The 14,624-nt window shown below is 40.5% G+C and overlaps 2 protein-coding genes across 6 annotated transcripts in view; one reads left to right on the plus strand and one right to left on the minus strand.

Annotated features, from left to right (window-relative positions):
* The window catches only part of slf1 (SMC5-SMC6 complex localization factor 1), a 39,026-nt gene extending 29,728 nt beyond the window's left edge, over window positions 1-9,298 (plus strand). Inside the window, exon 19 of the mRNA XM_026931279.3 lies at window positions 8,437-9,298. Coding sequence (XP_026787080.3) covers window positions 8,437-8,933 — 497 coding nt within the window. The 3' untranslated portion in view covers window positions 8,934-9,298. The remainder of the gene's footprint in view (window positions 1-8,436) is intronic.
* Window positions 9,299-12,088: 2,790 nt separating this feature from the next.
* The window catches only part of mctp1a (multiple C2 domains, transmembrane 1a), a 144,864-nt gene continuing 142,328 nt past the window's right edge, over window positions 12,089-14,624 (minus strand). For all 5 annotated transcript variants that reach the window (XM_053228827.1, XM_053228826.1, XM_053228828.1 and 2 more), the window contains one exon: window positions 12,089-14,220. In XM_053228827.1, the coding sequence (XP_053084802.1) occupies window positions 14,149-14,220 (72 nt within the window). In that variant the 3' untranslated portion in view covers window positions 12,089-14,148. The remainder of the gene's footprint in view (window positions 14,221-14,624) is intronic.

Genomic DNA, 14,624 nt, shown 5'->3' on the forward strand with positions numbered 1-14,624 from the left:
TCAGGGTCCTGTGGGTTCAGGGCCAGCTTTCGAACAGACTGTGGGGGTCCTCATGAAAGCAGGGCAGCAAATGCTGTTTGATTAAGGGAAAAGCCAGAACTCATGTCACCAATGACAAATTATTGTTAAACTATTGAGATATGATAGATTCATTTTTGAAAGTTTGCTATCTACTGATGTAATAGTGAACTGAAATTCATTATACACTACAATTATTAGGCTTATTTTTCTTCCTGCAGTTACAGAACTACTTATAAAACTCTGATCAACAAATCTTTGTTATAAGATTTTCTTACAGAAGTGAAAGGACATTACATTTTACGTTTACTGTATCTCATTTATACACCTGAGCAGTTCAGGGGTAAGGGCCTTGCTCAAGGGCCCAACAGGGGCAGTTTGGTGGTGCTGGGATTGGAACGCATGGCCTTCTGATCAGCAGTCTAATGCCTTAACCACTGAGCTACCACTGCTCATCAAATTGGCTTTTTGTTTAAAAATACATTTGAAAGATACATCTCCACCAATACCTGCCTTAATATTTTTTCCATTACTGACAGGAAAAAGAGCAGGCCAGACATAATATACAGACTACTGATTAATTTGAGCAAGTTTCATATAATCTCCATGGTTAATAACTTTTTCGACGAGAATGGCACAGAAAAGAAATGATTGAGCACCTGTAATTACAAACAGCTCTTTTATTGTGACATAGTTTCCTTTCGAATATAAGTCACATTATTCACTAGAATTAGCATGTCTTGCTGTCGTGTTTTTTCCACTGGAGTGAATTCTGCTACATTTACGCAGAATTACAGTATTTAGTCTGTAAAAGCATTTCCACTGTACTTTTGCATATTTCATGCGTCAACAAAATCAAATGTCAAAATTATTCACTAAAATCAAAAGATTTGTTAATATTTGTAAAATATTATAAATACTTACATTTACATTTATTTATTTGGTTGATGCTTTTATCTAAAGCAACATACAAGTGAGACGGGATACAGTTACTTTATTTCAATTGCCTGCATTGGCAAATATTTCACTAGAATAAAACATTTTTCACATAAAATCCTTTGGATGGAAACCTACTTGAACAAAACCTAGAACTGTAGTTCTAACTGAGCTTAATATTGATCGAGCAGCATGTACTGTGGCCAAAAGGTGAGAAACATTCAGCAGTTAAGTGACAAATCTTACTCATGTTGCTCATGAGGCTTTTCATCAACTGAGAGAAGAGACTCAGGGTAACTGACTGTTAAGTGACTGGCCTTGCTCAAGGGTCCAACAGTGGCTCTCTGTCACTCCTGGTATTTGAACTCACAAGTGAAGAGTACCTTAACAACTGCCCATGTGGTACCAGTTTTTAGATTTGTGTGGGTGTGGGAGCATGTTTTTACATCTTGCAGATTTTATTTAAAAAAAAAAAAAAAAGAAAAAACCTTAAATAAAAAAGTCAAAAGGTTTGCTTCTGGTTAGGTTCTGGTGAGGTTAAGGTTAGGGTTAGATTTAATTAGGTTTAGGGTTAGATTTATAGAAGGCTTAGTTTTTGGGTTAGCATTAATTAGCTGCATTAATAATTATACTAACGTGTGTGTGTGTGTTTTATTTTTTTTTGTATGATATGCACCAAAGAGCCCTGACTGTGCTGTAACACCAGTTCTTTATTTGTATGTGTCTGGGTTGTTGTCATGGTCAGTGTGGGTTAGATCGCACGCGCACACGAGCACACACACACAACACACACACACACACACACACACACACATTGAGAGAGCATCATGTTCATAATATGACACACTGATGCTAGCAGTTCATGTTCTGATGTTCTGTGCCAGATTACTGCTCTGCCTTTTACCTTGTTACAATCTGCAAGCAGTACATCCAGATTGTGGAGATATGACGTCTGACTGTCTCATTCTCACAGTCATGTACACTCTCTGTACACACACACACACACACACACACACACACACACACACACACACACACACACACACACACTCTTGTTCTTTCCTCCCCTCCTCCCCATTCCGACTCTTCTCTATTTCTAGTCTTTGCCTGCCCTCTAAAGGCCAAGAGGCTGCTTACTGGTTTTGTGTGTGTGTGTGTGTGTGTGTGTGTGTGTGTGTGTGTGTGTGTGTGGTGTATATTTGCATGCAAGTTCCTCAAGTGGCAAAAGCACAAACATTGGACCTGAATTCTTCTGCTCCTGTTCCACGCTGTATGTGTGTATGAAAAAGCACATGGCATACGGAGCCTAATTACAGACATTCACATCTAATCCTCCAGGTGTTTTATTTATCTGCCAAGCACAGTTTTTGCCACAGTAAGCCAATACCTGGGCTCACTTCAATCACTCTCCATGATGCACGAGCCAATATCTTACTAAATCCAGGCCAATCATGTGTGTGTGTGTGCATGTGTGCACTGACAGATGTGGATTTCATGGGCCATTGTGAAGAATAGGCAATGGCTCATACCATTGTCCTGGGGGAGGGAGGCCTGCACGTAGCTTGCATTTATCAGCAACTGCTTTGTGTGTGTATGCGTGTGTGCTTGTTTGGGAAGGTGCACGCGCCTCAGCTTTTGTCACATTCCGGGTTTCGGCCTGTCAGATGCTTTGACATGGCGGCGGTAGGGAGCAGCTCTCTCTCTCTGAGCCAGTGGGTTTGATACAGGACACCATGGGAAAGTAAACAGAAGCGAGTGTTGTGTCATCCTGATTTTAAACGAGACACTTGTCTGGCAGTGAAAATGAAAAGCTCTTATGTCTTTTCTTTCTCATATTCATGCATGCTTGCATTTCCAAGGATGTAGATTTTAATTACTTTCCTAAATGCTCAATGTCAGTTCATTTTTATCTCCCACTTTAAATAAGGCTTCAGCGCAGTGCTCATACACTACAACTACTTGTGCATTAGGGTCTGTCTGAGTGTTTTGTAAGAATACATATCCATTTTCATTTGAGTCCTTCATTGGTATTTCGCTGTAAACAGTGCTAATAAGGAAAAGACATTTTGCTGTTGTTGTACAAAACTTTAAATTTGGAAAATTTTGTTTGGAAAATGTAATGATGATATTCTTTCAGTTGCTTCTGTTAGGGGATGCCACAGTCGATCATTGGTCCACATATTTGATTTGGCACAGTTTTTACGCAGGATACCCTTCCTGACGCAACCCTCAGTAATTTTATCTGGATTTGGGACCAGCACTGGGAGTGTACTGTCGTGTGCATCCCCAGTGGCTGTTTTTGGTTCCCTGGACAAGAATCGAACCTGGGCCATGGCAGTGAGAGCATCAAGGCCTAATCACTAGTCTTCCAGGGACCCTTGAAAAATTTATTATAATCTTTTATTCATGGAGAAATCATTCAAAACGATTTCATGGAAAAAGCCACAATTCTAGAGAAACTCGCTGAGTCGGATCAAATTGCCGGATCCAGAGTTCTGAAGTAGCGGTGTGTCTGGGACTGTTTTTTAAAATGCCACTTCCTCCTGCTCCTGAAAGAATTCTGACCAATCCTGTCCACTTCCACATTTATTACTTTTGTCTGTACCTGCCCATGATGTTTTCTAGTGCACTCATTTGGTTCAAATTCAGAAAATATAAACACGTTGATCATATAAACCAGCATGACCTGACCAGGGTAAAGTATGGAGTGCTGTAAATGCACCGCTCGAGTCTCGTTCAGCATGCTCTAATGTTAATGAAAGTGTCATTTCTTTGTACTGCAAGCTTTATATCTGACTTCTTGCTTCACACCTGCTTCCAGGAGTATTTTGGGTCTCATAGGATCCAATGCACAACTACTCTGAAGTATACATAGTCTCTAAAAGCTACGTCAAATAATGGCTGTAAACTAGTTGTTTTGTGCCAAGGTAATTTTTTCTTTTTTTTAAACTAGTATGCTTACTGTCCCTTTAGAGAGTTTGTTGCTTAGTCTATAGCCAGAGCCAGTCAACACTACACTACACAACACTGCAGTAGTGTACTATGAAAACTATTTCTAGTTTATAATATGAAAAAAAAGAGAATCAGAATGGAGCAGCTGGTGCATCATTTTCAGTAGCTAATTGCCAGCAGCTCCTCTTCTATTAACCTTAACTTGCAAGTGTTAATTTTGCTGTCTATCTTGGCTAAGATGTGGAAGTTCTTGCAAGAAACAATAATATCCAAAGAAAACAAATGTTTACAGATATGCCACCATTTTCTCCTTACTAAAATCTGAGCAAACCTGGCAGCAGGTAGTTTGAATACCTTTGCTTGTAAGTGTGACCCTGATTTGTGTCACAAACTCTGTAAAAATCAGTTTAGAAAGCCAGGTCTTTTCTTCTTCTTTTCTTTTATTCATGAATATGTTTACTTCTCAATGAGTGAAAATGTTCAGGAATTTTCCAAAATAAGGAATTACACTTTAAAAACCCTTTAAAGGAGGCCTCTGCTGCTTATTAGATGAATTGCAGTAGCAATCCACACATTGCATATGGCTGTGTAGCCAAGATTTGCATCTTTGCATGCTTTGCATCTGGGGCTATGAACTAACCTTCCAAAGAAGCAATAAACGTGCTCTCCACAAAACAGAAAGATGCAAACTGCGTGCTCAGTCAACCTGAACCGACCTCGTAGCTTGTTACTTTGCATTAAAGTAACTCGGATGTCTTGCAAATTGACTTCAAACCCATTGGTCCTGTAAAACTCTGCATAGTGTAAATATTGCAGAGTGTAAATATTACAGTAGGCATTCCTGCATTTATATTATTATGCCTGAATAATCTTTGAAGAAGATTTGTCCTGATATTCACTTGACCATATACACTACACAACTGTACACCATCACAAGCAGCAGCAGTGCAGTCGCTGCCTCATGGTGTCTCAGTCTAACTCTGATGAGCGTTAATGAACGTTAACCATTCAAAAAAAAAACATCTTAATGTTCTAACTAAAAGTGGCTCTAAATCCTTACACTATTTTACTGGATGCATTTCAAGCATGGTTACACTGATTTAAAAAAATTGGGAATGGTGAATATGGGGGAAACAGCTTCCAACATTGATCTAACAGGCAACTCATTCATTAACTATCTATCAATCTATAGTATATTTAAGTAGTTAATTATAGAAAATTTGATTATTTTTTTTAATACAGTAATGTGCTCCCATTCTGTTCTCAGGATGCCAGGTACCCTGGAGTTTGATGTTTTATGACAAATTATTGGAAGCACGTAACTTTCTCTCTTTTTTTTTTTTCTTTCCAAATGCTGCTTTCAACCTTTTATAACCACCCCTTTTTCAAAATGCTTCATAAAGATATCAGGAAACACTGTTTGATGTAACTCTCATAAAGTAATATTTTGGCCTTATTCTTCTTCCGTATTTTCTTTCTTTCTCAATACAGCTCTACTAATTGCTCAGACATTCTGAATATCATGGTGTATAGAGATGACCTGTCAATGTGCACATTGCCTGTGCCCTCGAACACAAACATCTACCATTACGCCTGCACTTTTAAAGTAATCAATTGCCGAGGAGAAATAATGGAGATGTTTGTTTACCAGGTCACTGGATCCTCACCTGGTACAGTCATTTGTGACTGAAAACCTTGTCTTTTTCTCACATGCACAAAGCAAACATATTGGCTTTTGACAGCAGCAATTCTTCCAAGCATCAACATTTTCACTTGCAGGATTGCTGGAGTGCTGCTGCCAAGTTCACAAATGGGTTTAGGAGTCAAGTGCCATCAGGTACAGTTTTCTTTAGAAATGCATTGATTGGAAGCATAGAAAGAGGCCACACTTGACGTGGGCTGATCAAGACCTACTTTGTGCTTAAATGTATGTCTGAAAGAGAAACCTAATTAATAGTAGCTCAATAGATAGATATACACAGCAAGCAAGATCACATGAGATTAAATATATATTTTTCATTCTCTTAAACAGTACTGATAATACTGATAAAGGAATATGGTTGATATGAGACAAATGTAAATAGTGAAGTTAATGTCCATTTATACACTTATTATTTTTTTTTTTTTTCAAAATGTCTGTTTACTTTAAACAAGTAATTTTTTGCTTCAAATTATATTGTTTCTGCAAACAAGTAGTGAGGAGCTTGGCCTATTTACAAGGTTTAAAAAAGCCTCCTAGGTGAATCTGTTTGAAAAGATGCCAAGAGTGTGTTTTTCTTTATTATTGAAATAATTGTAGAAAATAATACAAATGTACCTCTGAACAGCCGTGTCCAAACTTTCGATCTGTAGTTCAGTCGAAGAAGAGCCAGAATGTCCAAGCTGTAATATGATGCTGGAATTAATTTAGTTAGTAGCTCCTCCTTTAACTTTGTTACACTTATTTTTTTCTCATCATAAAAAAGCTTATCAGGCCCATATTAGCGATGCTGTGAAATTCTGTGCATTGGTGTTTTATATGAAGTGACAGATATGCAGTGTGGGAAACGACACTGTAGCACACTGCTCGATTAGGTCAATGTCAGTGTGTGACTTGATCAGACTAGCCATCATTTCATTGTCACAACTAGTTTGCCATGGAGTGTGAAGCAGTAGCCTAAAGGAACAAGTGGCAGGCAGATCATTTTGTGTGTGCGAATGTATCCACACTGTGTCCCCTGGCTGAACCCTGCTATATTCTCCCTTATGAACTTTAAACCTTAAACCATTAAAAACATTTCATATTCAGCTTGCAAGGCAGTAGACATAAAGCCATAAGGAATAAACACACCTTGTGGTTAACCAGAAAGCCACAGTCATGCCGCTGAGGCTGTAGAACCTGAATAAGGCATACAGCAATGGTAAGGTAGCAGCAGTGCTGACTTCTTTAAATGGTACTTGCAAGGTAATTTCCAGTTTATTGGTCCAGTGTCCATCAAATAGAAATGGAGCACCACTGGCCAGAGGTTTGGGAGATGGACAGTTCTTGGCACTGTAATAGCACTGACATGGTAGTGACATGTTATTGAGGTGTTGTGCTGTGGTATCATGTGGATGTCAGGCACAGTAGCATTGGTAGAGTATAGTATAAGATGTTGAGTTGTTTTCAGTGCCGCATAACTAAATATCCTTCATGCCAGGGTACAAAGAATACCAAACATTGGTAGAACAAGAAATATTGTAGTCCATTGATTGGTCAAACACAGACATCAAGCAAGTCAGACAACCTCCTTTTTGGGGGGAAAAAACCTACATGAACTGCATCACTATACACTATACTATACACTATATCAGAAAGTGTTATACAGTATAGTGGTTTACTATTTGGAACAAAAGTATGTGATTTGGTAACTTGGATTCTAACCTTTCTGTTGAACAGTATAGCACAGCAAACTTCAACAGTAGTGTCTCATAATATTTTCATCGAATACAGCTGGTTTTAGAGTGTGCTGTTAGACTGGTCTTGCTTGTCACACTGATCTTCAGATGAATTCTATAACAGACTCTGTGATAATGTTTTCTCCATGTCAAATTATATGATGAAAATCCTCCAACAATAGCTCTGTGATTAAAGAAAATCCTCACATTCTGCTCATATCATCAGTCAGTGTGATCCATGCTCATGTAGAAAATGGGTTTGCATAAACAGAAATATTCTTCAAAGCGAGCTTGAGATAATAAAGTTTTTTTCTGTCCATTACCTTGTTTCTTTTATGTTTCACCATTGACACTACCGTATTTGTAGCTGTCCTGTGAGGTTTGTGTAATCCTATGCTGTCCTCCAATTGGTGGCTTTTATATGAGTGATATAGCAGTGACACTGGCAGAACTTTGTTGTCGGGTGTCTCGATTGTCTGCAAAATCAGGCTGAAAATTGTACAGTACCTGGATTACAATGGAAAACTCAAAATTTCTTTTGATTCACTGCTTAGTGTTTCATCAGACAATACCAAAAACTGGGTAAAGGTAAATTAGACCTTGAAGCTCATATAGGTCATGTCATGTGATCAGAAACTAAGGTACGAGTAGTTCTGGGTTTGACTTAGTAATCATGCTGTGTCAGATCACTCTGCCATTGAAATGTGCTTTTAGAGACAATAGCTTAACTTGTCCTTTCACAGTTCCTGTTCTTATCCTTAAGGGGAATGTCTCTCAAACCAGAAATGACATTGATTTGTTTAAAAACCCCAACAGCAAGTCAGTGACACTACTGTGCTAAGAATGGTCCATCAACCAAATAATATCTGTCCAGCTGTATTCCTCTGATGGTACTTTTCCTTTAGATGTAGCCAATAAAATGGCTGTAGGTACCAGTTGGATGTACCCAGAAAAAAATGATGGCAGACTGGCATTATATTATTAAATGTCCATTACATCTAGGTTAAAATGAAAACTAAATATTTGCCATCACCACTTTTAAAGCACTACTGCACACACTACTCTACACATGTCCTTTCCATTAAGCCCTAGCCTTTTCTTTGTTTTATGTAGGTTCTGTGCTGTTGCAGTTGCGTGATAGTTCTGGTCACACTCCTTTGGACCTGGTTTCCTGTGCGGCGCTGCGTGAGGAGCTCATACGCTGCGCTGAAGAAGGAGACACAGCTCTGGCAGTCCAGAGGTCTGAGGTGAGAGACATGGCCTTTGTGGAGACCTGCTCATGTCTCCTCAGCTGCCTCCTCCTCACCTATTTAGCGGAGCAGCACATCCCCTCGTATGAAACTGCAGAGCCAGAGCTGGAGCTCAGTCCGTCTACAGCACAGACACTGCTTAGCCTGAACCCTGAGACACTAAGCTCACACTGGGGTAACTCTACAGCAGGGGCCCTGGCCCATGACCTGAGGACGCTGATGAGTATGGAACAGTATGTGCTGCAGCTGAGTCCTGCGCTAACACACTGCCACGGGACACACACCAGTCTGCTCATCCAGCTGCTGAAGGACCTGCAGGCTGAGGGGACAGCTCTGCTCAACGGCAAGCCTGAACTGTGACTGTGCTTCCACACTTGCAAAGAGCTAGTAGTTCTCATTAAATTGTTGATGGGACCAAGGGAAATATCCAGTCTTTCTGTCACGATTGTAGATAAAATAGTGTAAATATTATTATTATTATTATTATTATTATTATTATTATTATTCTATTGTGTTATACTTAAGCTCTGCTTACACTAGTCTATACTTTCCACTCTGACCTTGAATGTTTCATCTTTTTTTTTTTTTTTTTTTTAAATAAAAAATCCTTTTTGCACTTTTGCTACGTGGGAAATTAAGAAGTTAAGAAGTTAATCTCTATTTTTGTAAAGTGTACAAATTAGTAAGAGACAACAGTCTGCAATAAATGTAGAGATTCCGCTAGAGCATGTGAGCACCTGCTTATTCTCAGAGCAAAACATTACCTTTAATGAAAGGGGATTAGAATAAACACCAGCAACCTGATGAAGTTCATATCCCAGATTTCCAAATGCCCTACAGCAATAAACACAAGTAGCTGGGGACAACGACTACATATTACTCGATATATAATCTTTTTTTTTATATGTATATAATTATATCTGCATCATAATTTACTCATTATTCTCTGATCTGCAAGCTATTTGTAAAGTCAGTTACTTGCGTAACCATGGTTCTGTGAACCCCAGATAACCATCAGGGACAGTGACCTGGACCCCTTGTGCACGTGCACACACATGCCAAGACCTTCCAAGAAGTAATGAAGTGACATTTGACATAGCAGTATTTATTGCAAATACTGTGATACAGCAATCTATTATACTATATAGCCATTTACTATAACCTTGCCTAGTTCTTGCTGAGTCGGTGCTGATCCCAAATAACAAGGAACCCTAGTGCTTATTCGGTGTTGACAGAACCACAGTTACATGTGTAACTAGCTTTCTATTTCACCCCTCCTGTCAGGGGCATTGAGAATCGCCTGGATAACCTATGCCACGATGTCATGAGGAATCAAAACACATTACGACCTACCTGGAGAGGTATTCCAAGATGGCCACCACACACACACACACACTGCTGAGGTTGTAGAGCTTGGAGATGGTGTACAGCAATGCCCAGATAGCAGCAACGCTGACTTCCTGGAGTAGTATGCCTCAAAGTGATGCCCTGTGGCATATCACAGTAGTGGTGGGGCATCTAGCCCACCTGAAGGCCATGGTGATGATATTCATTACCCAGTGGGTCAGTCTCTACTTATATAAAGGAACCCCCTGTGTCTTTCCTTTGTGGCAGATGAATAGTCGATCTGAGGTATCAGTCAGCTACCCATAAAGGGATCAGCTTGTGCAGATTGGAGTGAGTGTTCTTCTTCCAGCAGTAAAATGGTTAATGTATTGCCGGTGTGTGACACATCTTAAGTTCTCCCACGAATGTCTGTGTATGTGTATTCATCGACGGGCATCGCAAACCTGGACATAATATTTCATCTGGCGAGACCACCAGCAACGTGATAGACATGAGCGGTGGGCATGTGGCCCAGGCCAACCTGCACGTCATGCCAGGGAGCTTGGACATGGTTGAGCTGTCTGTCCAAATCCTTCTTTAAAGCTCAATAAAAGCATTGCACTGAAGCACAGTGAATTCAGCGAAGTGTAAAATGTATAAAAATACACTCACCAAGACAGGAGAGATGACTTTGTTTAAGGGCTCAGCGTACATGTGCACTTGCACTAGGGGGTGTCCTGGTTATTTTGAACACCTCTGGTGGTAAGGAGGGGTGAAATAGAATTGTTTTGTCATGAAAAAAAGTAATATTTCGTTGTAACTTGATCACTCATGCTTAATGTTAATGTCATGATTTTGTACACTGGTATCGAATAGTACAACATGAATGTAGTTTTTCCTACAGTACATGGTCCAGTTTATAGTCACTATAGTTATTATACTACTGTTATGATTATAAACCTGGTATAAGTTAACAGAAAAGACTACTCCTCGCATTTATGAATATGATAGTTATCTTGTAATTCATAACTGTCACAGGTCTACTGACAACACTGCATTTTTTTTTTCCTGAAATCAGTCTGAGGTCTATGTCCTCTACAGTCTCCATCTGCACTTATTTCTCCATAGTTCAGCTTTTTCTAGAGGTCTGGTATGCTTGAACTTTTAGTTCAACCCTCCTTCTGTGTGGTATGCTATGTGTTGTCCCATGCTAAATGGACCCCACAGATGACGGGTCTTATCCCACTCATATGATGCTGGACAGAGATAGATCAGGCTCATCTGTGTGCCAGGTGAGGTTCAGAGTTTAGACCCTTTCACTCTATTGATCCCATTACAGCCCTTTGGGTCAAAACCAAAAAAATGCACAGATCTCCATGAAGAATTGCCCAGTTCCTGATGCCGGCCTTTTCAACTATGTTGTGTTTTCCAGAGGTGACGAGAGATTGGTATGGCAGGGTGGAATATGGCAGGATTAGAGCCGAACCCGAGACGTGCAAAGATAGCCTGCACCTGACAGCGCAAGAGCGATGGTAGGTCTCATTAATAACAAACCCGAGTGTTCTTGCCCTCTTTTCTCATGTAGCGGTAATTATTAGCGTCTGGCTGTGCTGTTATTTGTAGCGAGGTGCACTGTGCGATGTTCTGTGCTCATATTGAATAACAGCAGGGATCAGACAGCGAAGGGACGGCCAGACTAATAAATGATTAGGGTAGGGGAGCACGGTGGCTCAGAGCACAGGGGAGGCCCCTCTGGCCCCTTCGCATGAAACGAGCAGCCCCTCGATCACTCGGTGAGTGGGTGATGTGTACATGTTTGCATCAAAGCCTGATTTCTTTGGTAGGAAGCAGAGGCCCAGCTGGAGTCGCGCGCACACACTGCAATTGCGGCAGCACGGCAGGACGATTAATGGTGGCTGAAGGAATCAGAGATGACCGATTAGACACACATTTTTGCATTGAGAAATGCCTTGTACACACCTGTATTTTATTCTACTGCAGACCCACCACAAAGAATCTGAGAAAGTAACTTCCCTACATCTGAATAGCCCTACACCTTGGACACCATGTGATCTGTTGAGCTTTGTACCTGAAATTACCTCCGACTTTGTTTCCTTTCAATGCACTGCTGAGTCGTCCATCAAAAACATTTCACACATTCTTTTCCCTGAGTGATGACCAATACAAAATCAAGAGATGATAAAAATATTTAATAATCTTCATATCTCTTTCTTAAAATTAATAGACATTCATCTGAGGCATTTACTGAAATATTTTAGCAGTGCTCTCCCATTCCACCTTTACCTGCAATAATTCCCACCTCATCCAACCACTTCGAGCTTAGTGATGATGGAACAGGTGCAAATATCTTTTAAATATCTTTAAGGGAAATGACACATTAAGAGCTATACATCATAAACATCTTAACATTTACAAGCATATTATATATTTACATGAAATAAAAACAAAACTTAAATAAACAGATTTAAAAATCAGTGCAAATAAAAGTGCTGTAACCTTTTTTCCCTTTTGCCTTTTATGGAAATGTTACATTCTACATTGATAATGTTAAAAAGTTCCACTTTGGTTTGCTTGCAAACGTAGCATAAATGCATTTTGAAAACTGAAAACAATTTTTGGGATGGGAGATGCACAAGCCACACAATACATCTACTGAACAATTAAAAGAAAGTTGAACAGCACATACACATTCAGGTTTAGAAAAATCATCCCTTTGAGCAATTTCTTCAAGAGTCCTTTTTTTTAATGGAGATCACTTCGGTACCATCAGTGTCTTGGTCAATGGGGAGTGTGTTGTCTTTGTAAGGAAATGCTTTCAAACAAATATGACAGATGTGCTTATAGAAAAGCAGCCATAAGAGAGTGTTTTTTTTTTAAAAAAAAATCTCGTCATGGAAGGGCCGAAGCCAAATAGAAGCCTCCTCTGATGGTGCTGTGATCTTTCAACACTTGCTCAGCAGAGATCCCTCAGGAGGCTCCCTACAGGCCGAGCCGTGACCTCTCACTCAACTGAATGGATGAAGGAGAGGAAAAAGCATGGCGTGCCAAATACAGAAAGGAATGATGGGAAGAGGTTCAGAAAAAAGGGCATGCTACGCCCTCTTGGTCCTCTTCCCTCCACAGCAACGGTGGTAAACTCCTGCTCTGCGCCGCACCCCTGCCAAGTCCCTGAAGCAGCTTGTCACACACTATTGACATTTTCAAGAAAGCTATTCCCTACAATGAAGACACCCACAAAGCTGCCCTCTAAGTTTGGCTGCCTGTCATCGTTTTTGGAAACTGAATCTACAGTAAACAGTGGAAAAGAGAACTTGATTAGCACGCCGCTCACCCGCTACACACCCTCCATTCTGTCCACCTACAGTGACATCCATATTAGCAGGGTGGCACCTCGTGGCGACCCGGGCACACTGCAGCGTGGCTCGAGAGAGGCAGGGAAAAGATTTAGTGTGGGCTAGTGTTCAGTAACCAAAATGGATTTTGTCACCAAAACTAATATGCCTCGTGTAAACATGCCAGTCTTTTTTACCGCAAATAAACCAAGCATGCATCATTCATCCCCTTAAAATAACCTAATTACCTAAAACAAATATCCCAGATGAATAAATACTGGCTCATGGGCCAGGCAGTTGTTTTTTCCCCCCCAAACACTTTAGTTGCAGCTATAAATCGAACTGTAAAGAGGCTTAGCTGACAACTCTAATAACTGCTCTGGAGGACGTCGGGTTTCAGCGCACAACCTTACCACATTGAGGAAATTACAGGGTGCAAACTGCGACCTAACCATCATATTTCCCCTCCAAGATAGAGACGTGATGTGCCACTGTGGCTGGCAGTATTATCAGCTGATCCTGCTATTTGTGGCTGAAGCCATTCCCTGTCTCTGGTCTCCCTCTGCTACGCTGGAAGGACACCTTGGCTTTTAGAGCCATCTGCCTGATGCCAGCCAGTGACAAATAGCTCCTGCCGTACGACTCTAAAAGGGGTCAAGAGTTTTTCACACTCTCCTCTGTACTAAAAGTAAACAAGTATGGCGGAAACCCTCATGGTAATAATTAAAAGTGCTCCTCTATTTTCACATTCACCACTTGTGCTCCTCTGTCGAGAAACAGAGGATTAGAGAGAGAGAGAGAGAGAGAGAGAAAAGGAAAGGAAGAACACCTAGCCGGTCCAGATCAGTGCCGGTCCTTGGCATGCTAAGTCTGTGTCCATGGGAGAAGGAAGAGAGCTATCCTGGGTTATTTTTCTTTCTCTTATTTGGGCTGTGACTTGGATCCAGTTTCAGCTCTCGGTACTGCACCTGTTAAAACACACACACACACACACACACAGAATCAGGTGGGCAGTGTTAAGAATGCATTGATAGTGGGGCTGTGTGGGTGAGAAGCCTCTGAAAAGCAAACAGCACTGAGGTCAGGGTGATGGGAAAGAGCATCCAAGACCTTCTTCCAGTAGCTTTCCTCTCGTACCCAAAATTTCCCACGCAGAGCATTATTAGCAATGCCATTGAATTTTTGTGTTTCTTAGCCATAAAATCTTCAAAGTGTTTTTACATGGTAATCACATAACAGACACAAACAGCACCGTTATAATTCAGAGCGATGGAGCAAATCACACTGGAGTTATTATACAAGGTCTGATTCGAAGAGGTCGGGGAGAGGGCACATTCAAGATTTCCTCGCCAGCTTACATTTACCATAGTCG

Source organism: Pangasianodon hypophthalmus, chromosome 24 (assembly GCF_027358585.1).
Source record: "Pangasianodon hypophthalmus isolate fPanHyp1 chromosome 24, fPanHyp1.pri, whole genome shotgun sequence".
In the NCBI taxonomy this organism is placed as follows: Eukaryota; Metazoa; Chordata; class Actinopteri; order Siluriformes; family Pangasiidae; genus Pangasianodon; species Pangasianodon hypophthalmus.